The 22,868-nt window shown below is 41.1% G+C and overlaps 1 protein-coding gene across 4 annotated transcripts in view; it reads left to right on the forward strand.

The window, feature by feature from the left end:
* The window catches only part of KYAT3 (kynurenine aminotransferase 3), a 70,848-nt gene that overhangs the window by 28,725 nt on the left and 19,255 nt on the right, over positions 1-22,868 (forward strand). For all 4 annotated transcript variants that reach the window (XM_037060910.1, XM_037060912.1, XM_037060909.1 and 1 more), the window contains 6 exons: positions 11,171-11,229; positions 11,811-11,955; positions 16,251-16,400; positions 19,809-19,895; positions 20,843-20,968; positions 21,069-21,189. In XM_037060910.1, the coding sequence (XP_036916805.1) occupies positions 11,171-11,229; positions 11,811-11,955; positions 16,251-16,400; positions 19,809-19,895; positions 20,843-20,968; positions 21,069-21,189 (688 nt within the window). The remainder of the gene's footprint in view (positions 1-11,170; positions 11,230-11,810; positions 11,956-16,250; positions 16,401-19,808; positions 19,896-20,842; positions 20,969-21,068; positions 21,190-22,868) is intronic.

Here is a 22,868-nt window from a genome sequence, read left to right on the forward strand (position 1 = left end):
CCTGTTTGGCTCAGTCACTGAAGAGCCTCTGACAGTACTCTAGTTGCATGAGGTATACTCTTAGTGAGTCACCAGAAAGGGGTGAGCAGTGTTCTCCAGATCTACACAGTTCACACCTAGTTCCAGTGCTGTGTTTGAGGCTACTCGGCTAATATTCCAAGGTATACTAAGTTTAGCTGCTACCCACTGGGTGCTCGTACACCACTATTGTTGTGCAGGGTCTCCAGGACTAATCAGGGTGAGGCCAGCAGAGTTCATCAGGCTGAAACAGACCAAAATTTGGCCATGAAACAGACCAAAATTTGGCACCAGTCAGGCACATAAGGGGAAAATGGCCCTTGTCCTAGAGCCACACAGCTCAGTCCGTCCCAGCTTCTGCCAGAAGCCTGAGCTCAGCAGCTTGGGGCCACTTGGAGTTGGGAGGGTGAGGCTACTGGATCTCCTTTGAGCAGGTGTGCTGGTCAGGCTTGGGAGAAGGAGGGAGGAATGGTCCCTGTCTGAGATCCATACAACTTAGTCACTGACGTCCTTGAGTCTGCCAGGACCTCTTTACCCCTGCCTAGGCAGCTGACGGCTCAGCAGGGTGTGAACTCTGCAGTGTAGGGTGACAGGGAGTTCAGGGTGGAACTATTGCATTCCCCCAGGCTGATAGTTTAAGGAAGAGATTGCTCCACCCAAGAAATACGGCATCTGTGGTGCAGGAATGTGACTCAGGGCAGAGGACTCAGTGGCTGTGCCCCAGGTCTCTCCCCAGAGCCACAAACTCTGGTCTCTCCTCACACAACTCTAGTCCACTCTGCCTTTCCTCCCCTGGAACCCATGATGAGTGGCCGCGAATAAGATTCTGTGCTCTGGCCCTTTAGGAGGGTGCATGCGTCTCTAGCAGGTTTCCTGTCTCTCCCTGGCAGACAGAATTCCCACTGATTTTCACAGCCAGAGGTTATGTGGGTGCCTGTTCCCAGCTTTGGTGCTCTGAGTTGGGGAGCCTGGTGTGGGACTGAAACCCCATGCTACTCAGTGAGAATCTTTGCAGCTAAGCTATGCCCCCAGAGTCTCTGCCACCCCCTGTGGGAGTGGGGCCAGCCCTTTTTGTATCTCTGCCCTTCCTATCAGTCTTGGTGTGGCTTCTTCTATAAATCCTTGGTTATAAAATTTCACTTCAGCTAGTCTTCAGTTGGTTATTCAGATTGATTGCTCTATGTTTTAGTTGTAATTCCAGTGTGGTCCTGGGAGGAAGGAAATGTGACTTGCACCTACTCTCCTGCCATCTTGGGTCCTCCTGGCAGCTTTTTATACCAGCTTCATCAAGGAGCAATAAACTGCATCCATTCAGAGTGTGACACTCGGCGATTACACCGTGAATCCACCACTGCGGTCAACCTGCAGAACTTCCCCGTCACCCTTAAAATCCATCATGTCCCTCTGCAGTCCATCCTTCACTCAATGTATTTGCTCTTCATCACCATAAATTAGTTTGCTCTTTAAAAAATTATATAAATGGAGTCATGTAGTATCTCCTCCTGTTTATGGTTTTTTTTTTTGCTTGCATAATGCTTTTTAAATTCATCCATGTTTTGATGTAACAGTAATTCCTTCCTTTTTGTTTGTGTGGATCTACTACCATTATTTATTTGTCCATTCATCTGTTGATGGACTTTTGAATTATTTCTAGTTTTAAACTACTGTGAATAGCCCTGGCTTGGTGTAGCTCAGTGGATTGAGCGTGGGCCTGTGAACCAAAGGATCATGGTTTGAATCCCAGTCAGGGCACCTGTCTGGGTTGCAGGCCAGGTCCCCAGTAGGGAATACGTGAGAGGCAACCACACATTGATATTTCTCTCCCTCTCTCCTTCCCTTTCCCTCTAAAAATAAATAAATAAAAATCTATTTTAAAAGTACTGTGAATAAAATCGTTATGAATACTTCTGGACAGGCCATTGTGTGGACACGGGTGTTTGTTTCTCCTGGGTAAATACCTAATGGAGGAACAGGTGGGTTGTGTGGTCGATCTGTGTTTCATTTTCAAGTAACTGTTAAGCAGTGTTCCAAGGTGGTTTTACCATTTTACATTTCCACTAGGAATGTATAGGAGTTTCAGCTGTCCCTTGTCTTTGCCAACACTCAGTATCCATAATTTAGCCATTCTGATGGGTTTCTCTTGGTACCTCACTGTGGCTTTAATTTGCATCTCCCTGATGACTGATGATGTTGGGCATCTTTCATGTGCCTCTTGGCCATTCCTGATCTGGGCAGTGGCTGTCAGGTGTTTTGCCCGTTTGGAACTGGATTCTTTGCGTCCTTGAGTTGTAAAAGTTCTTTATATGAGTATATTCTAAATAAATCTTTTGTAAGGTGGAGGTGTTGTAAATACTTTCTCCTAGTCTGTGGCTCTGTATTTAAGAGATATTTGAGCCACTGAATGATATTGTAGGAGAGGAAAAAATACCACTTTTACCTCTACCCTCCTAGGTTTTCTGGCTGAGGCCCTGCAAATTAGACTGACAGAAGTCAGATTAACAAAAGTAAAATGTTATGACCCCTATTATTTACTATTAACATGTGCCTGGGTGCATGCACGCAGTAGAACTCAGTGATGAGGAACTCAAAGGGGTGGTTAGTGGCATTCTGACAAGGAGCCATCCGTTTGTAGAGAAGTGACAAAACAAAGGGAAGGGGGTTCAGAGCAGAAGGCGAGGGAATCCGTCTGTTCCGCAGACTCCCCTGGTGCTCTGGCGCTGTCTCGGCGACTTGCCCTGCCCCCCTGGGAGGGGGAGAGAGCAGAGGGGTCTTCTGTATGTCTGTTTCTTCTCAGTTGCCTTCAACCCAGACTGATCCTCTGTCAAAGTAGCATATTTTGGAGCGGCTTTTTGTAGTTTTCTGTAATATATCACATTGTGTGGGTCTTTAATGTCAAACAATAAACACTTTTTGTGCATTCACCTTGTGTTACTGTCTTATATTGTAAGTACTATTTTTATCTCTAATTTACTGATAAGGAAATATATTTTGGAAGCGTTCAGTGGTAATTTTTTGAGCCATACTGGTAATGTCTTTACAAATACAAAATATGCCCCTAAGCAAAATTATTGTTAATTCAATACATATTTTTCACTGAGAATCTAATATATTAATATAAAGATGTAGAGGGACACAGAGATGTACATATACTTTTTTTCTAGGCAATATGTAAGATACAAGGAATGAGACAAAGTTCAGGTTCTAAAAGAAAAATTCAGAAAAGACACGGATACCTGCACCATAGAAATTGTCAGAAGAAGAGAGGTCTAGGGGAGAATAGGGAAAGAAGTGGTTAATTGTAAGAGGGAATCTGAAAACATTCCTTGGAAATCCAGTCTCAGTTATATCCTGTCGGGTAGGTTGTGTTTAAATGTTGTCCAGGCAGATGTGTTTCTTTCCTGTGGCTGCTCTAACAAATCACTACCAACCTGATGGTTCACTACAACAGAAATCTATTCTCATTGCTTCTCGGCCTTGTGGCTAAGATCAAGTGTAGAAATCTATTCTCTCACAGCTCGAAGGCCAGAATCCAAAATTGGCATCACTGGGTCGACATCCAGGTGTCAGTCGGACCACACTTCCTGCAGAAGCTCTAGGGGAGAAGTTGTTCCTTGCCTTTCCCAGCCTCTGGTGGCTGCTGATATTCCTTGACATAAGGCCACCTCGCTTTAATCTTCATGGCCAGCATCTTCAAATCTCTCCCTGCTCCATCTTCACATGGCTTTCTCCTCTGTGTGCTTAACCTCCCTCTTGTAAGTATCCCTGTGAGTAAATTTAGGGCCCATCTGGATAGTTCAAAACTATCTCCCTATCTCAAGATACTTAGTCACATCTGCAAGGCTCTAATGATATATATTGCCATGTAAGGTAAACATGCACAGGTTCCACGGATTAGGATGTGGTAGCTTTGGGGGGGGGGTCATTTCTGAGCCTGCCACAGTGGGGATTGTGGAGGAGATCGTATCAAACAGAGAAAAGAACTTGAATAAAATCACGGGAAACAGAAATATGCTGAATGCATTGAGAAAATAACAAGCAGTCCTAGGCTATTGAATCACTGTATTTGAGGGAATGGATGGCATGGTGGGAGCGAAGCTCGGAAATAAATTAAGGGCCCTTAAATACCAGGTTGAAATTGGAATTACATTCCATAGATTAAGGAGAGTCACTGAAGATTGTAGAGCAAGACAGGAGCATCCCCTGATTGGTGTTTCAAGTACGCATTCTGAAGCACTGCAAATGATGGGTTAGAAGCAGTGTGCCCCTGAAGTCATTCCAAATGAGGATTGCCTTCCTTCATGTGTTCAGAAGATGCTCTTGAATGCATTACCAGCCTTACACCATTTTAGGTACTTGAGATATAGCACTGGACAAGATAAGTCCTTGTTTTCTGAGTTTTACATTTTAGTGAGAGAGACGTAATTAACAGGTAAAAATAAATAATTTGAAATAGTAGTGAGTGTTATAAGAATAATTAAGTGGAGAAGAATGTGAAAACTCGTGATGGTACTAGGGAGAACGGAGTTGGGTGGCCAGAAAAAGCCACTCTCAGGCCCTCTATGGTGGTGAAATTGGGAGGTGTAACTGTTCAAGCTTATGTGGAGAAAAGCAACAGGCTGACACTGGGTAGACACACAGATGAAGCAAAGCCCTGGTGAGGTTCAGCTTCTGGTTTCAGTTACCCTTGAACCTGGCTTCAACTCTTTCTCATGGTTACGTGAACTATCCAATACATTCCTCTTTTTCTCCTAAGCTGTGATCAGATTGAGTTTCTGTCTCTGCAACTAAGAAAGCTGGTTCATATGGCTGCGGAGCTTCAAAGGCATGTGTGCAGACGTCTGCTTCTCACCCTCAAAGCTGGGAAAGAGTATAACAAAGTTTCTCTTCAGTCAGGTTGGGGAACTGTCAAATTTCTAGCAGATTTTGAAACTGGTAATATATCAATAAATTACCTTGCAAAGGGAAAAAGGCACAAAGTTGTTGTTGTTTTAATAGATCTGTATTTAAGCAAATAGACTTTAGGAAGTCGTATCAGTGCTAAGGAATGAAAGGAGAGAGAAAAATCTCTCTGTATAAAGTTTGATTATGTATGTATGCATCTACTCACACACACACACATATGATACATGATGAACCTGCAATATTAGTTACCAATTAAAAATGAAAATTTTATGACTAAGAAAATATGTCTTGTATTATATATGAATATAAAATTTCATAGAAGTAAGTCGAAAGTTATCATGTTTGGTTAATTTAGATTGAACTAGATGGCTGTAACATTGAACATCTATGTCATCTTTCTTGTGGTAATTAGCACTTATGCTACAACAGGGCATTCCCTGCCCGCATCAAACTTTAGAACAAAGGGAATAGAGCAGGCACCGTGTAATTAAATGTACAGTAGATACACTCAACCTGCAATTAATTGCAAAACACTGGGAAGAACAAATACCCCCAAAATAGGAGAATGAAGGAGCAAGTGTGGTACGTGATCAACCTACTACCTACCAGTTAACAGTGAAAATTTTATGACTAAGAAAATTGATAAAATGTTTATGCTACTTTTAAGAAAAAAAGGAGAGCCCTGGCTGGTGTAGCTCAGTGGATTGAGCGCGGGCCTGTGAATCAGAGGATCGCGGTTCGATTCCCAGTCAGGGCACATGCCTGGGTTGCAGGCCAGTTCCCTGCAGGCCAACTCCCAGCAGGGGACGCACGAAAGGCAACCATACATTGATGTTTCTCTCCTTCTCTCCTTCCCTTCCCCTGTAAAGATAAATAAATAAAATCTTAAAAAAAAAATACTCAAACACCTTTCTCTCCCACTTTCAAACTGATATTAGCTATATTTAAAAAAAAAAAAAAAAAGGAGAAATATAAAAAATAAGTGATTACAACTATAAATACTTAATTCTTAGAGCTAAAAGATAATAGATGTTTTGGCTACCCCAGCAGCCAGGTGCCACAGTAATGGGGTACCCGTGATGTGGGTGCTCGCCTTCTGCTCTGGCCTCACTCCTGATTACTACCTTCACCTCACCAGCCATTAGCTGTGTTATTCCTGTTTCCGGACTTTTCTTGCACTTTATCTTTCTTATACTTGACTCATGGCTCCTTCTTCCTGGATATCAACAACCTTGATTTCCCCAACTTCAACCTGCCAGTTGAGAGGACCTCATACACCTGTTCTATCCTATTTGAATGCATCAGGACTTACAGGCAGAGCCCTCAAAATATACACAATCTGAACTCTAGTGTGCTCAGGACGTAGAAGAATAGGTAATATTTTTTCTGCATTCCAAACTTCCTCGTCCCAGCACCATTGCAGTGAGCAGTTAAAGACTTGGTAACAACCAGCTTTCCCCACATCTGCCAAGGTTGGCACCTAGTGCTGATTTGACAGAACTGTGCATTTCAGCCTTGAAAAAAATGCTTGTTATTTCACTAGCATTTTGTATTTATAACATGGCAGAACTATATATATATATAGAGAGAGAGAGAGAACTATATATATATATATATATATATATATATACATATATATATATCAGGTATTAGTCTGGGAACAGAATCCACTTCATGGAATTATCTAGTCCATAAATTATGCAGGCCTTATGGATATTCTATTTTACAGCTGGGGCTCGTAGTTAATTCCCCATAGGATTCCATGTTTACTTTCCTAATATTAGATTTATTCTGGAAAGTAATTCTCAGGCTGTATTTTTACCTACTGGTAGATCTTGATATCTTTAGACACTGTGGGGTGTCTTGCACATTTTCACCACTGTATCAGCCTCATCAGGCTTCCTTAACAAAGCATCTCAGACTAAGTGGCTTACATTTATTAACTCACTGCTTTGGAGGCTTGAAATCCAAAATCAAGGTGTTGGGCGGGGTTGGTTCTTCTCTCTGAGGACTGTGGGGAAGACTCTGTTCTGTGTCTCTCCACTAGCTTCTGGCGGTTTGCTGGCAATCTTTGGTGTCACATGACGTGCAGAAGCATCACCTCCGTCTCTAGCTTCACCTTCATGGGGCGTTGTCCTTGGGTGCCAGTGCGTCTCCAAATCTCCCCTTTTTGGAAGGACATCGGTCACACTGGATTAGGGTCCACCCTAATGACCTCAGTTTATAACAACTGCAATGAACCTATGTCCAAGTGAGTCACGTACTAATATATTCGTGTTAAGACTTTAATATGTGACTTTTGCAGGAGCTACAATTCAATCCATCACAACTAGCAATCTTATTATAACTCCAGACTTCATTTCTGCCATGTTAGTGTCAGGGTTAGTCACGAAATTGCTTTAGGCAACAAAACGTGAGTCGAAGTAACGTGCGTACATCTGAGCGGAATATAAGAATTTTATCCCCTCTGCCGTCACACTGGCAGCACTGCAGATGGAGGCTGTTTCATCGGCCTGTGTCTCAGAGTGACAGTGATGTGGCACAGAGCAACAGCTGACCCTCGTGTATGTGTAGCATGAAAAAGGAATAAATCTTTATGGTTTTAAGCCACCACAATCTTGGGGTCCTTTGTTACTGAAGCATAAATTAAGCTAACTCACACTATAAGTATCTGACTGAAGCTAAGGGACACCATAAGCTCACTAGTGTATGGGTTTTTCATTCATCATTAGATACTTGTTAAAAACTTGCTGTGTGGCAGGCATAGTATTATGTTGGGCACTGTAACAGTTAATTTTATGTGTCAAATTAGCTAGACCACTGGACTCAGAGATTTGTTCAAGTACCAGTCATATGTCTCTGTGAAGGTATTTTCCAGAGGAGATTAACATTTAAATCAGCAGACTTTAAGTAAAGCAGATTACCTTCCATAATGTGGTGAGCCTGATCCAATCAGTTGAAGGCCTTAAGACACAAAACACTGAGGTCTGCTCCTCCACCTCCCAGGAAGAAGGGGTTCCCCCTGCAGTTACTCTTCAGACTCAAGCTGCAGCCTCAACTCTTCCTTGGGTCCCCAACCTGCAAAACTGTTCTGTAGATTTTGAACTTGCCAATCCCCACGAATTGCATAAACCCATTTCTTACTAATGGTTCTCTAGAGAAACAGAACTCATAGGTTTGTCCAGAAGGTATCCAGCCATGTAATATGAAAAATAGACATTTGTTGAAGGAGAAACAAGATACAAGAAACATTGTATGTAGGACACTTATGTCTCAGTCCTTTTCAAAGTAGGCACCTTGAGACCTCACACAGTTCTCCCAGTTGCCGTCAGCTGCCCCCTCATATTTTTCTGAATCTCATGGACGGTCTGGAATTGCTTCCTTTCAAAGGTGATTTTAGTTCTGGGAAAAGCCAGAAGTTGCAGAATGCCAAATCTGGGCTGTAGGGGGCTGAATCACCTGGATGATTTGATGTTTTGCCAAAAAACTGCACAAGACATGATGCATGTGTGGGCACATTGTCATGATGAAGCTGAGAATCACCAGTTGCCCATAGCTGCAGCCTTTTGCAATCAACCAAATAGTTTCCACAAAAGAATGTTCAAGCTTAATGCAAAATTTGATGCAAACTCATTGCTCTACTCACTCAGTCATTTTGAATGTGATGGCCACACAGTACACATGCTCACTCAACAGCAAATACCACTCCCACTGAGTAGTACAGTGAAGTTGTCATTGTTCACACATGCACATTCCAGTCCACTCTCCTTGGCTGCCAGGTTACATCGATGTTGCACGAACTGTTTTCATTATATTATCAATGATTGAACTTTTTCCAGACAGACCTATTGATTCTGTTTCTCTAGAGAATCCTGATTAATATGTACCCCCACCAGTGAACAATCTAGCAATAACTCTATAGAACTTACAGTTTAAGGAAGGATACAAACAAGCAGAAAAATTGTAGTGTTAGGTAGTAGATCCTGGGAAGTACTCCATTTAATAGGAGAAGTGCCTAACCTTGGCTTGGGCTGTCAGAGAAGGCTTTCTGGAGGAAAGAAGTCTAATTTGGGAACTGAAGATGGCAGGTGGAATGTGAGCTAAGTACAGGGATGGGGAAGTGGGGACCAGGGGTTAGACTGATGTAAAACATGTATTCTCAACAGGGATATTATTGCCCCAAAAAGAGAGAAAATTGATGCTTGCAGTTGAAATAAACCTTAGCTATTACAATGTCATAACCTTAGTTATGACCACGCGGAGTTCAACTCTGTGACAAAATTGTATTCCTTAATACTCAGTGAGGAAGTAGAGGAGATGATTAGAACAAATGTCTAAATTGTCTCCTTGGGTGGGGGGCACTGATGAAAAAGATGTTGAGAAACATTGGTATGGAAAGACCAGCTTGGGTAGATGAGTGATCACATGTGAAGGGAGAGAGAACAGGGAATATTTGAATTATTGGAACAGTTGAGGCACGGAGTTGGGAAGGAGTGGATGTAGGGAGAGTACTGAGAGGAGGCTGTTCTCGCCACACATTCTAAAGAAAATTAACCCTGAGAAGACGTTTGCCCTCAATTATCTAAATAGTTGAAGTAAAATTAGACTTTATGTCAAAATTATCTGCTGCAGAGTGCTTACTTTTTAATGTGTGAATATGTACTTTGTGTTTGTAGTCACATACTGAGTGAATCATTCAATTTTAAACATTTTTTTAGAGATGGCAAAGGATAATTGTTAAACTATCTTTATCTATCATTCTGGGACATTTTAGTTTTATAATTATAGTCTCTAGAATAGCATCATGTTCCAGCGAATACCTAATCGTAATGCTGTTCTGGAAGGCACATTAACCTCTGGAGAATTTGCATGTGATTTACTTCACTGGAGCTTCCAAGATTAAAAACATGAGAGTAAAAAGGTATTTTTCTTGGCTCCATTATTGGGAATAGAATGAGAACAATGATCTATTTAATAACCATTATCATTATCTTCCCCACAGATTGAATTAAAATTACTTTAATATTCTATTAGGGTAATCTTTATAAATACGCTGCCAATCATATTTTTTTATTTCCAGCAGCGTGTTAACAATGAACTCAAAGCTAATTCAATCCTTTTGAGAGATAGCATAAACTTAATGCTAGAATCTAAAGATCTAAAAAATTGTATGCTGTACTATAATTTTGACTTTGAGTGTTTTTTCATGATGTTCCCTAGCCTGCTTAATGTTAAGTAGAACTTATCTAATGTCTAATACAATTTTTTAAGAAGCAGCATTCTAATAATATTTTAGAAGGTCTTGTTATGAAAAAGACAGTACATGTGAATAGTCCTGAGTATGTGTTCTAGAATCTTACATCCTCGGTTCAGATCCTGAGCTGTATCCAGTTGGGTTTAAATGTAACTAGCTTTTCTAAATTTGGGCAGATGTGTAAAAGTTATGCGATCTTATCCTCTCTGTACCTCATTTTCTCGTATGTGGATACTTTCTTGTCATGAATACTATATGAGTTAATTATGTAAAAACACATAGAACTGTGCCCAGTACATGCCCAGTACTCAATTATCTTAGCTATTATTATTATTATTACTTGAAACCCCTCATTAAGTAGTTTTGAAATCATTTGTTGAGTGCTTCCTGTATACCATAGAAGAAACTGTTAGTACATCTTACATGAAGTGACATTCAGAGTCAAGGTATTTTTAAAACTGACTTTTTTATCATTATTATTCTCTTCAGCACATTTCAGGTCTTTAAATTGATTGATTTTTTAGGCAAGGATGATATTTTGGTTCTTATGTGAGAAGATAAATATCTAAATTCTGTAAGAAAAAGCACTCCTTGGCACAGTAGGTAGGAGATGAATTCCTCTTCAGAATCATTTATTGAAGCCTGGCTTCTACATTTACGATGCTGGTTTTTTTCCAGGTCAACAATAGGGTGAAGAGTCATCCGTGATTTTCTGGCATTTTTGAACTTTGATTAAAGAAATTTAGCCGTGGCTGGTGTAGCTCAGTGGATTGAGCACTGGCCTGCAAACCAGACGATCACGGATCAATTCCCAGTCAGGGCACATGCCTGGGTTGCAGGCCAGTTCCCAGCAGGGGGCTCATGAGAGGCAACCATACATTGATGTTTCTCTCCTTCTCTCCTTCCCTTCCCCTCTAAAGATAAATAAATAAAATCTTTAAAGAAAAATAATTTTAAAAGAAATTTAAACACTCTTTTAATATTTATACCTTTCAGAGAATGTCTTTGAAATTTAAAAATGCCAAACGAATCGAAGGCCTTGACAGTAACGTGTGGTGAGTACCTCAGAATCAGCAATAGCCACGTGGTGAGTTTCATCTTGCACGTTGTTCTGTCGGGACTTGGGAATTTTTAGCCTTGTCTGTAGTCTATCAACAAACCACCTTATTTTAATTCATTCATTCAATGGAAATGGAAGGAAGTTAATGATCCATTTCTTTAATTTGTTCATTGAGCAAATGTGCCGAGCCCTGTGCCAGTCACTGGAAATAGGCAGAGAAAAGACAAGTTTGGTTGATGCCTTCCTGGAACCTACCTTCTAATCTCTTCTTATTAGCTCTGGTCTCTAACGGTCTATGGGAGAACACAGCAGGACTGGTGTGACTAAGGAAAAATCTATATGATTAAAACTCGGGTATCACAGAATTGAGATTTGTGAGAAGCAGTATTTGTTCATCTCTCATTTCACTAAGTGAAGTCATTTTGTAGATGGTAAAATATTTTTGAGAACTCGTAATTTTTTAATCTATTGGACTACAGCAGGTCTTATTTTTCAGCTTTATAATAAGATCATGAAGTGTAAAAAGGTAGCATTATAATTATAGTGCTTATTAATATTAGTATTTGTTTATCTTAGGATTGAATTTACCAAGCTGGCCGCAGACCCCTCTGTTGTGAATCTCGGCCAAGGCCTTCCAGATATCTCCCCTCCTGAGTATGTGAAGGAAGAATTATCAAAGGTTGCAGCTGTGGACAGCCTGAATCAGTATACACGGGGCTTTGTAAGTACAGGAGGATCGTGTGGGGCACAAGCTTGTATTTTATGCTGTATTATGTATGAACACCTATCACCTCTGTGCAGTTGGCTTTCTGGGACCAATGTCCCGATCTGATAACCAAGGAACCTTACCCATTCCCTCATCCCCCGGGATGAGCCGCCGTCCTCCACTTCCAGCCCCTCCACGGTCCTGTCTCGGCCCTCCCTTTACACTGTTGTTGGAGAATGGCAACAGGGGAGGCAGGATGTTCTTCTGAGACACAGGTTGCTTTCCCACTAATGCTGGTGCTGCTTTATCGCCGGCCTCTTAATTATCCTTTATTTCCAGCTAGCTACCTTCTTCTACTCTACTCAGCCCAACTCCCATTCCTCTGTGATTAAATGTGCAGGATATCCACAGATTTCCTAGATTCTTAAAAAAAAATTATGAAGTGAATTGAGCAAGGTTGTAGGACACAGTCCAATATACAATAGTCCAAAAATCAATTGTATTTCTTTTTTTTAAGATTTTTATTTATTTATTTTTAGAGGGGAAGGGATGGAGAAAGAGAGGGAGAGAAACATCAGTGTGCGGTTGCCTCTCATGCACCCCCCTACTGGGGACCTGGCCCACAACCCAGGCATGTGCCCTGACTGGGAATTGGGCCAGTGACCCCTTGCTTCATAGGTCGTCACTCAGTCCACTGAGCCACACCAACCAGGGCTCAATTGTATTTCTGTATACTAAAAATAGATGGTTAAACTGTAAAAATTGTTTAAATATCATTTGCAATAGCATCTAAAATCATGAAATATTTAGAATTGTGATGCAGACTCCAGCCTACAGTGTCCACAGCATTGTGGATGAGACATATTCACACAGACTACTGAGTCCTGTGGAGGAAAAGGGACGGCCCGGCCGCTCTCTCAAGAGGAGAGCACTCCGACCCTTGCCTTGACAAGCTTTTATTGGGTTTCAATTTTCACAGGAATACAAGTAAAGTTCATTAATCATTGTCAGGCAGTGAGGATCAAACAATAGATAGCATACAAAGAACTACAAGGGCTTAGTCTGAGTCAGGGTCTGTTAGTTAAAGGGCTACAAAACAAAACTCATTACCTGCTTGGACCTTTATCATTTAATTAAAAGCATTCTTAGCAAAGCAGGTTTCACAGGATTTTATGTATTTTTTCTTAGGCCTGATCACCCAGGGAACCTGCCTTTTCCAACACACGGCTGCACTGCCCTCTGTCATTGTTTCAGGCTTAAGTCAGGCAGGGGAAGTAAGGCAGCCAAGAGATTAGGAGTCTTCTTGCAGACAGAATGAGGACTCGGGCAATGTCAAAGCCAGGGGGTGGAGGGTCCATCACCCCCTTTTGCTATAGCCCCCCAAGTCCTTCCCTGGGGGTTCCCTGTGAACATGCCTGTCTTAGGTTGTTCCTCCCTTGAGGAATCTTATTCATCACTGGCTGCCCAATCATGCACTGGGGGCCAGGCAGGGTGAAGTAAAAGGAGCCGAGGCGGTGCCTCTGCCAGGGAGATAAGCTCTGTCTCCTTAGTGGCTTATGGTCACTCAGCCTTAGCCATGGGGGTGGTTACAGCTCTGAAACCAGGCAGGGCGGTTCCCAACAGAATCAAACTTTTAAAATAAATGTAAAATCTGTACATTCCTGAAAGAAATTAAATAATACCTAAATAAATCGAGTGATATATGATATATGGGATAAAAGACTAAATATTGTTAAAATGACAATTCTTCCTAACTGATTCATAGCAGAGTTTGTCAAGCTATGGCTTGTGGCTGAATCTGATGCACTCCTGATTTTTTAAAATAAATTTTTATTAGAATATAACTGTGCCATTCATTTACATGTTTTCCAGTTTTTGTAAATATATGAGTGTATGTGTATGAGGAGGGACCCCATATTATCTTCTGGAGGCTGGGCCCTCCAAACTCGTAGTATAGGCTTCCCCTGCTAGATGAATGTGCTAAGAACCCACATGTATCAGTGTACCAGCTGATGTTGTTGTGAAAGGCTGCATTCAGCTTCAGTGAATTTTTTTTTTGAGACTTAACTTATTTGCCCATTTCATGATGGGTGATTATTTTTTAACACATCAGCCCATACTGTGCTGAGTATTCAACAGTGTTTGACCAAAAATGGCATGACCCCTGTACCCTACCTTTCCTATTCACCAGACCTTGCCCCAAGCAACTTTTTTTTGTTTCCCCAGATAAAAAAAAGTCCTCAAAGGGAAAGGTTTTGCTGATGTGGGAGAGGCGAAACAAAAAATAACAGAAGCACGAGAAGACATCAAAATTGAGGAGTTCAGTAATTATTTTGAGGAGTGTGAAAACAGTCTTGATAGGTATATTGCATCAAATGGAGAGTAGTTTGAAAGTGACTGAAATGTAAACATGTAACAATAGATATACAATTTTTTATAAATAAGTTTTGTTTTGGGAGGAGTCCCCCCTCATATATTGGTGTAAGCACTGGGAATGGTATTTAACTAATACCAGGCTGAGGACGTTACACTTCAGGGGACGGGAAGAAGTGATGTTGAGGAGAAATCATAACTTTGTGCATGTCTTTGCCTAGTTTAATTACTATATGAAGCATGAATTATTTTTATAGTTAATAATATTTAAAATCACAGACCCTATTATTCTGAGAAAAGATGTTTAGTGTTTATTATAATTGCTTTCAAGTCTCCCTTTGCTAGGATTTGTTAGGCCTGGTATTAAAAGGAAATTTTGGCCCTGGCTGGTGTAGCTCAGTGGATTCAGCGGGGGCCTGCAAATCACACAATCACAGTTCGATTCCCAGTCAGGGCACATGCCTGGGTTGCAGGCCAGTTCCCAGCAGGGGACTCATGAGAGGCAACCATACATTGATATTTCTCTCCTTCTCTCCTTCCCTCTAAAGATAAATAAATAAAATCTTAAAAAAAAAATAAAAAATAAAAGGAAATTTTGGGTTTCTGGGAATAGAGACAAATTTCTGTTGCTCTTTCCACAACTCCTGTATATTTTTTAGCTTGAATTTATGTCATCTTTTTCTCTCGCTGTTGTTTTCCAGTTTATTGCCTATGTTCTAGTACTTTTTCTATTATTAGTTATTCCCAGGTTCTCTAATATTATGATATTTTCTATCAAAATATGAAAAAATGTATGATACCTTTACATTTATTAGTTTTAACCCGGTAAGGGTCTGGCACATACTAGCCAATATTCTCAAAGGAATAAAAATGTGATAAATAAATATATCTTTGACCCCCCAAAATATGCCTCATTTTCTTCATTTGAACTGGGGTGGTCAATGTACAAGGAACCTCAGGCCCTTTCCCTCACAAACCTGGGGTGTATCCAACCAGCCTCCCTTTTCTCGTATGTCCTAATAACCCCATTTGTTCCTCTGGAGCACAGGGGTTTTCCAAACGAAAGCATATGACCTGCTCTTGGACACTCATTGGCTTGTGACAGAAAATCAGGGTGGCTCCCCAAAAGTAAAATGGGAAAGTAAATGCTGGATAGAAAAAAAAAATACTGACTTTAATGCCTAAAATCACAAGGAGGGGAAGAGAGGGACAAGAAAGAGAAGGAGAGAAGAAAACAGAAGAAAATGGAAGAAAAGAGTGAGGAAGAGCTCATCAAGAAGCCAGGCCTCCCCACACTCTGACTTCTGATTTACAATCCTCTCAGTCCTCCTGTTCAAGTTGTTCTCCTGGGTAATTACTGCTCTCTTGGCTATCAGTAGGAATAATGTTCCACTTCTCCCTTGCATTTGCTGTTAACACATCCACACTAATGTGCATGGCTTTGGTGAATTTGCTTTTTCCCTCCTAGTTCATGGGTTTGCATAACCCTCTTTCCTGCAACTTGGAAGAACAGGATCAAGCGATATATAGTTAATACAGGTCTTTGGCTCAATTTATCTGGGAAAAATATCTAATTCCATTCAATATGGTTTAATTACTGTCAAAAAACAAATATGCTCTGATTACTATCAAAATGTAGTGTCAAAAATATATTTGATGTTGAAGTCAATTTTTATTCAAAACAAATAATTTGATATTTAGTATTCTAAAAACAGTCACTTCATAGGAAGTTTTCAATCATTAGCAAGTCTTTCATAGTCATTCATATAGGAACCTTTGAATGTAGGGAAAAAAATTAACTGCCAATTAAAAGTACATATCTTCTTTGGGTATTCATGAAAACCTGTATTTTAAAAATTCTTGCATATTTAGAACCAAATTATTTCAAAGAACTAGGTTCTATAATTCAAGTTTTTGTCTTCTGTTTTATTCAACAGGGTCATCCATCACTTGTGAAAGCTCTGTCTTGCTTGTATGAAAAGTTTTATCAAAATCAAATCAATCCGAATAAAGAAATCCTCGTGACACTAGGAGCCTATGGGTCTCTTTTCAATGCCATTCAAGGATTCATTGAGGAGGGGGATGAAGTAAGTGTGTTAACACAATTACTTACCTATTTTCATCATTATCATTTGTCCTGCCTTTGAATCTCTTACTTATTTTATGTTCTTTCTTGTTTTTTATTATTTTTGAAGTGTAATGCACATGCATCAAAGTTCACAAATCTTAAATGTACAATAAATTTTACATGTGTGTGTATTTATTCCCATGTGACCACAAAGGAGATGAAGATACGTATTTCCTCACCCCTTTGCCTCTTCCTTGTCTATATTCCCCCAGAGGTACTCACTCCTCTGTCTGCTATCACTTGCTCTTTAACTTTATATAACAGAGTCATGGGGTATGTACTCTTGAATCTAGATTTTATTTTGTCTGTGAGATTCATCCATTTTGTTGTGCATACTTTATTTTTTATTTCTACAGCTTATTTGAATAAGGACAGGTGGAAGGGGCCAGCAGTGATGGGGAAAATTAATCTTAGTTTTCACCGCTTTAATCTGAACTCAATCAGCAATATTTGGTCACTGTCCTTTTGTGCCCAGTATTGTTAGCAAGATAGTGTGAGGATGTATAACAGGAAGGTTGAGTGCTTTCTGCTGTTTAGTCTTGTGATGTCAGATCCACTTGGGCACCACATTCAGTCAGCTCTGCCCCTACTTTTCCATTATCATTCCAATACCCTGGCTTCGGGATTTTCTGGCCTCTTTCATACTTTTTATTCAAAAAGTGTTGAGGATCTCCTCTATGCTAGGCACTATGGGAGAAGAGATTTTTAAAAGGCAGTTTATACATGGAAGGAACTCTGTCAAGTAGAGGGGACAGACCTGTAAAGAGATTAAGAGGAGTGCACTGTGATTGTCAGTGGTGCATTGAGTTGTGGTGGTAACCAAGGGAAGGGATCCACTCTGCCCTGTGGGTCTGCCAAGCTCCAGAGATGTGTTGCTTACGCCGGTGATGGGGAAAATTAATCACTGAAGGATGAATGCTCACCGTGGTCTGTGTTGTTAATTCCTTTCTTTGAATTCTTGTAGCACTTTATCTGTACTTTTTCCATGGAAAAAAAAAACCACCACTATTACTTTGAGTTATACTGTTTTATATCTTATATAAAACAGTATTGCATTGCCTGTACTATACCAGACAATAAAGAGAACATGTTAAGAAAGTACAGTCATAATTTTATATAAAAAACACCGTTTACTCCTATAAAGGAGTTGAAGTTTCACCTCAGACATTGATGTCATTAACCCTTTGTTGCTTCTGCTTCTCCACGCCCTGTGGGAGTGCCAGAGGCTCAGCCCTCCGCCCTCTTTTCTCTAGTCCTTTCTTCCCCGATCACTTTATCTAATATTTTGAAACCACACACAAAGTGACCCTGTAGCATGCTGACCTATTTTACTGTCTTTCTAACACTGAATACTGTCTGAAATTATTCAATTTACTTCCTTGTTTTCTTGTGTATTATAAGTCTGTCTGAGTAGAATGTGAGTCCCAGAACTGGTTTGTTGCTGTGCTGCCTGCACCTGATATAGTGAGTGCTCAGAAACTATCCTTCACAAAGGGAGGGATTGCTTCTGTTGTAACAATGAAGAAGTTACAGGGCAGTGTGTCAAGTACCTTCTCTGAGTTCTGCCTCCCTGCCTCCCAGTAGTTTCCTTTTCTTTGAGCTCTCGTTCCATAGCAGGCACTATGTTTCTCACCAGGGTTGCACAGATAGGTCGTCTTAGTTTCCGAGAATTCACAGACTAATTAAAAATTTGCAGTCCACTGGAGGGAAAGTTCAGTTCCTGGTTCATTTCTTTGTCCTCCACAATACACAACCTCTAACATGGCACATTAGGTAGTAGGTGTGCAATGAGAGCTGAATGACTAGTGTAAGCAAAGGGGCGTAAGAATGAAGGGCGTTTTGATGCCAAAGAGGAAGAACGTGGACGGATATTTCACATTATAGAAAATACAAACAGTAAAAACTGCACATTTAGAACAATCATTAGGAACCATTAATTTAACCAACATAAAGTTTAATAAGACATCTTTGTGTTGACCTGTGTTGACCTATTTATAATTTCATCTCTGTGAAATTATAAATAGTTGTTGTCAGATTTTTCAAAAGCAGCTTGGCTATATATAGAAAGTGCCAGAAGGATGTTTATACCCTTTAATCTAGCAATAGCAATCATCTGAATTTATTCAGCAAACTATTTTCAAATAGAGAAACTATGCTTACAAATGGACATAGCATTGTTATTTATAAAAGCAAACGATAAAATTCTAGAATGCAATAGGCTCTCAAATTGCCACTAAAATAATAAATACTAAAACTAATAATATGAAATTCTTGTGAAATATTGCTGGGTTTAAAAAAGAAAGAAAAGTTGAATGTATATAATGGTTATAAATTGTGTATTCAAGCTCTCCTATACAAAGCAAAAAGTCAGGATGCTAGATCCAGGCTGGCAGATTGTGGGAGGGATACTGGCTGGCCTTGCATGGGATTGGCCCACTGACCCGAAAGCCACCCATGAATGATTGGGAGAGAGGTCATGTGAGACCAAAGGGACCAGGAGTGCATTCCAGGGACTAGGAAAGAGACAGAATCCAGATATAAGTCATGGGAAGATATGGTACCAGACCATAACGATGGCATCCTAACTAGTCTTCCTGCACCTGCTGTTTCAGGATGCTTTTGAGAAAAGGGAAAGCAGCTTTAATCTCAAGAAAATGCTTACAAATTAGTACTCCACAACAGAAAGCATTGCAGTGTTCTCTTTAGCGCCTGGCTTCTATCCTCTGGTATTTTATTTTCTAACTTTTGAAAGTTAAATAAACTCCATGTTTTTGGCTGGAGCATCCCTTTGAGAAGGTGATGACAGCTGAGGCCCTTTTCCCCTCAAAAATCTACCTATGCACATAGAAAGCTTTGCATACAATTCCAAGGGTCCCCTCTGCAAGCCTAAGTCTCCCTTAGAGATCAATGACTCCAATTAAGGCTCCAGATACGTTTATCCCCAGGGTCTCTTCCACTGATGTCAGGTCCCTGAAGTCCACGCCTGCTTTTTTCACTCTGCCCCAGTATGCAGTACTACCTCACGCACGGTAGTTACGCAGTTTTGTTCAGTGAATCAGNGAAGGTGATGACAGCTGAGGCCCTTTTCCCCTCAAAAATCTACCTATGCACATAGAAAGCTTTGCATACAATTCCAAGGGTCCCCTCTGCAAGCCTAAGTCTCCCTTAGAGATCAATGACTCCAATTAAGGCTCCAGATACGTTTATCCCCAGGGTCTCTTCCACTGATGTCAGGTCCCTGAAGTCCACGCCTGCTTTTTTCACTCTGCCCCTCAGTATGCAGTACTGCCTCACGCAGGGTAGTTACGCAGTTTTGTTCAGTGAATCGGTGATTGATATGCTGTGTTCTCATTTGGTTTTATTTCAGGTCATAGTGATAGTGCCTTTCTATGACTGCTACGAGTCCATGGTGAGAATGGCTGGAGGAACACCTGTTTTTGTTTCTTTAAGATCTGTAAGTTCGCCGGTCTCATTCACATGCTTTAAGAAGTTTTGAAAATACCAATTACTTTGTGTCCAGTAAAGTTTCTACTTTAATTACATTTTGGGATATAATATATTATCTCTACTTTCACAGAAGTTAGTCAACAACTATGTTAAGAGGAGCACTTTTATTACTTTATTGTGTCTTTGCCTTGTGTGTCTGTTACATTAGCATCCACATGCATGTAGCACTGTCTTTCATGGTCATGTGTCTCCCCCACTGACTGAGCACCACCAGGTAGAGCCCACTTCAGGCTGAGTTTATAGCACTGCACCCCAGTGCACAGGGCTGCTGGGTGCTCTCCCCCACTGACCGAGCACCACCAGGTAGAGCCCAATTCGGGCCGAGTTTATAGCACTGCTCCCCAGTGCACAGGGCTGCTGGGTGCTCTCCCCCACTGACTGAGCACCACCAGGTAGAGCCCACTTCGGACTGAGTTTATAGCACTGCTCCCCAGTGCACAGGGCTGCTGGGTGCTCAGTAAGTGCTTGTTGAATTCCAAAAGAAGTGATTTTTTTTGTTCTACTATTATATTCAGGAATGTAATATAGTACCGTTGTGTTTTTTTAAATTATATTAAAATAAGTAATACACTAAGCTGACTCCTAGAATTTTCTACTAGTCTTATAGTATGAGACATGTTAACCATGGTATAGCTGTCCCCTTTGAAAGAATATAGGCACTCTAACAACTGTTAGTGTTGACAAAGTTCATTCTTCTGTTTAACAGGTGTGAGTATGAGACTCGAGTCCTCTTGGGCTCTTGAGGCTGAGTTATTTTTGTTTATTTTTTTGTTAGTCATTTATTCAGTTATATTTGCCACACTTTTCTCTATTTTTTATTTATTAAGTTATCTATTCCTAAAACAGCAAACATGATTTAATTTAATTAAATCACATCTCATTCTTCACTCTTAGAAACCTGTTGATGGGAAAAAATGGTCCAGTTCTGACTGGAAATTGGATCCTGAAGAACTGGCAAGTAAATTTAATTCCAAAACCAAAGCTATCATAATAAATTCTCCACATAACCCCTTTGGCAAAGTAAGTGAGTTTTATAAACTCTTTACATAGTTTTCTGATCCAGCATTTGCTCACACATTGGGTAATAATTGCTGTGCCCCTGCTTGTTTGATACGTACAGGTGTACACCAAAGAGGAACTCCAAGTAATTGCTGACCTGTGCATCAAATATGATACGCTCTGCATCAGTGATGAGGTTTATGAATGGCTTGTGTATGCTGGACATAAGCATATAAAAATAGGTACTGATCACCACACAGAGTCACAAGTGTGTTTGGGCGTGTGGGGCGCAACTGTTGGAAAGGATCCCAGAATAGCTTTAAAATCATCTTTGTCATGTGTGTCTGTCTGTATGAGTACTTAAAAATGACATTTGAATAAATGGTGCTCAAGTGAGTTAATGACCTGAAGATTGAAGGCCGAATAGTACAAATGTAAGGGAGGAGCTTTTGTATCGCACCATAAAGCTGTGAACCTGGAGCAGTGGTGTTGCAGCTCAGAATCAGGCTCTTCCCTGGATGACAAGGAAAGAACTCCGAGGATCCATGCCCTGGAGGTTGTGTTGTGGCAAGGTTTGTTCAGGTGGGAACAGAAGCTGCCCCAGGGTTTTTAATTTTTTAAAAAATATTTTATTTATTTATCTTTAGAGAGGAAGGGAAGGAGAAAGGAAGAGAAACATCAATGTATGGTTGCTTCTCATTCATCCCCTGCTGGGAACTGGCCCCTGCTGGGAACTGACCTGCAACCCAGGCATGTGCCCTGACTGGGAATCGAACTGCGATCGTCTGGTTTGCAGGCCCGTGCTCAATCCACTGAGCTACACCAGCCAGGGCTTGGGTTTTTAATTTTCACATCTCCCTTCGTCCCACTTTGGAAAAGGTCCAATCTTGTCTTCAACTGGGGAAACACAAAAGCCAGAGTCCAGATTTACTGATTCATACTAAAGCTTAGTCCATTTTGAGCCCACACCATCTGCCGGTCTCAATAGCTGCTGGACCCACATGGTCACGTGCTCCTGGGTGAGAGAGCATGAACGCCCAGGGCGAGTGTGGTACCGGTGGGCTAGAGAGAGAAAGAGGGCGAGAAAGCTTCTTGGTTCCCCTGGAATTACATTAGCTTGGGTTTGGGATAGACTGGGTAGGTGCTTTTCAAAGGAACCAATCAAGTCCCCGAGATTTCACAAACATTTGATAGGTTTATACTCTCTCATTAGAATGATAGGCCTTTGTGGTCAAGCACCTCTACCTGCGCCCCCACACCGCACCATTCGGTATCCGGTGTCCGGGTGGGGGACTGGGGGGCGGAGGAGTGTTAATCCCCGTGGTGGAGCAGTGCTATAATCCCCCAGGTGTGAAGCTGGAGCTTCCTGGTGAAGCAAACGGGTTTATGCTCCCCAGTTTATCCAACTCAGTGTCTAACTTTCTTTGCCCCTCTTTCCTTTATTACTAACTAGATAAAACGAGCAGTAACATTAGTACTGCCCGTATCATTGGCTTCCATCCAGAATCCAGCTATAATATAACTTGGTCCGTAAGACACAGGAGCTTACTTGCCTCCAAGTGGACTTTCTCCGCAGAGAAAGTTGCCACAATGTGAGGTCAGAAGGAGGAGATTACGGGGACAGTAGGCTGTTACCGCTTGGCCCTTGCCTAGGATTTTGCCACTATTTGGGGGCCATCCCACAAAGGCCATATTGCCTTCTGGGGTAACCTGCCTTTATATCAGCTGTTTGCACTTGCCCTTCCTATGCCTAAAGGCGTTTTTCCCCCAGATCGACCTGGAGCTCAGTCTCTCACCTCCCTCATGTCTTTATTCAGGTGTCCGTTTTTATGACCACAGTTACACCTCTCCTTCCAGCATTTGCTTTGTCCTTTTTCTGTTCTGTTTTGTTATTTTTTTCTTTGTAGCAAATATCAGGATC

Source organism: Sturnira hondurensis, unplaced genomic scaffold (genome assembly GCF_014824575.4).
Source record: "Sturnira hondurensis isolate 20B ecotype Veracruz unplaced genomic scaffold, ASM1482457v3 Scaffold0013063, whole genome shotgun sequence".
NCBI lineage: Eukaryota > Metazoa > Chordata > Mammalia > Chiroptera > Phyllostomidae > Sturnira > Sturnira hondurensis.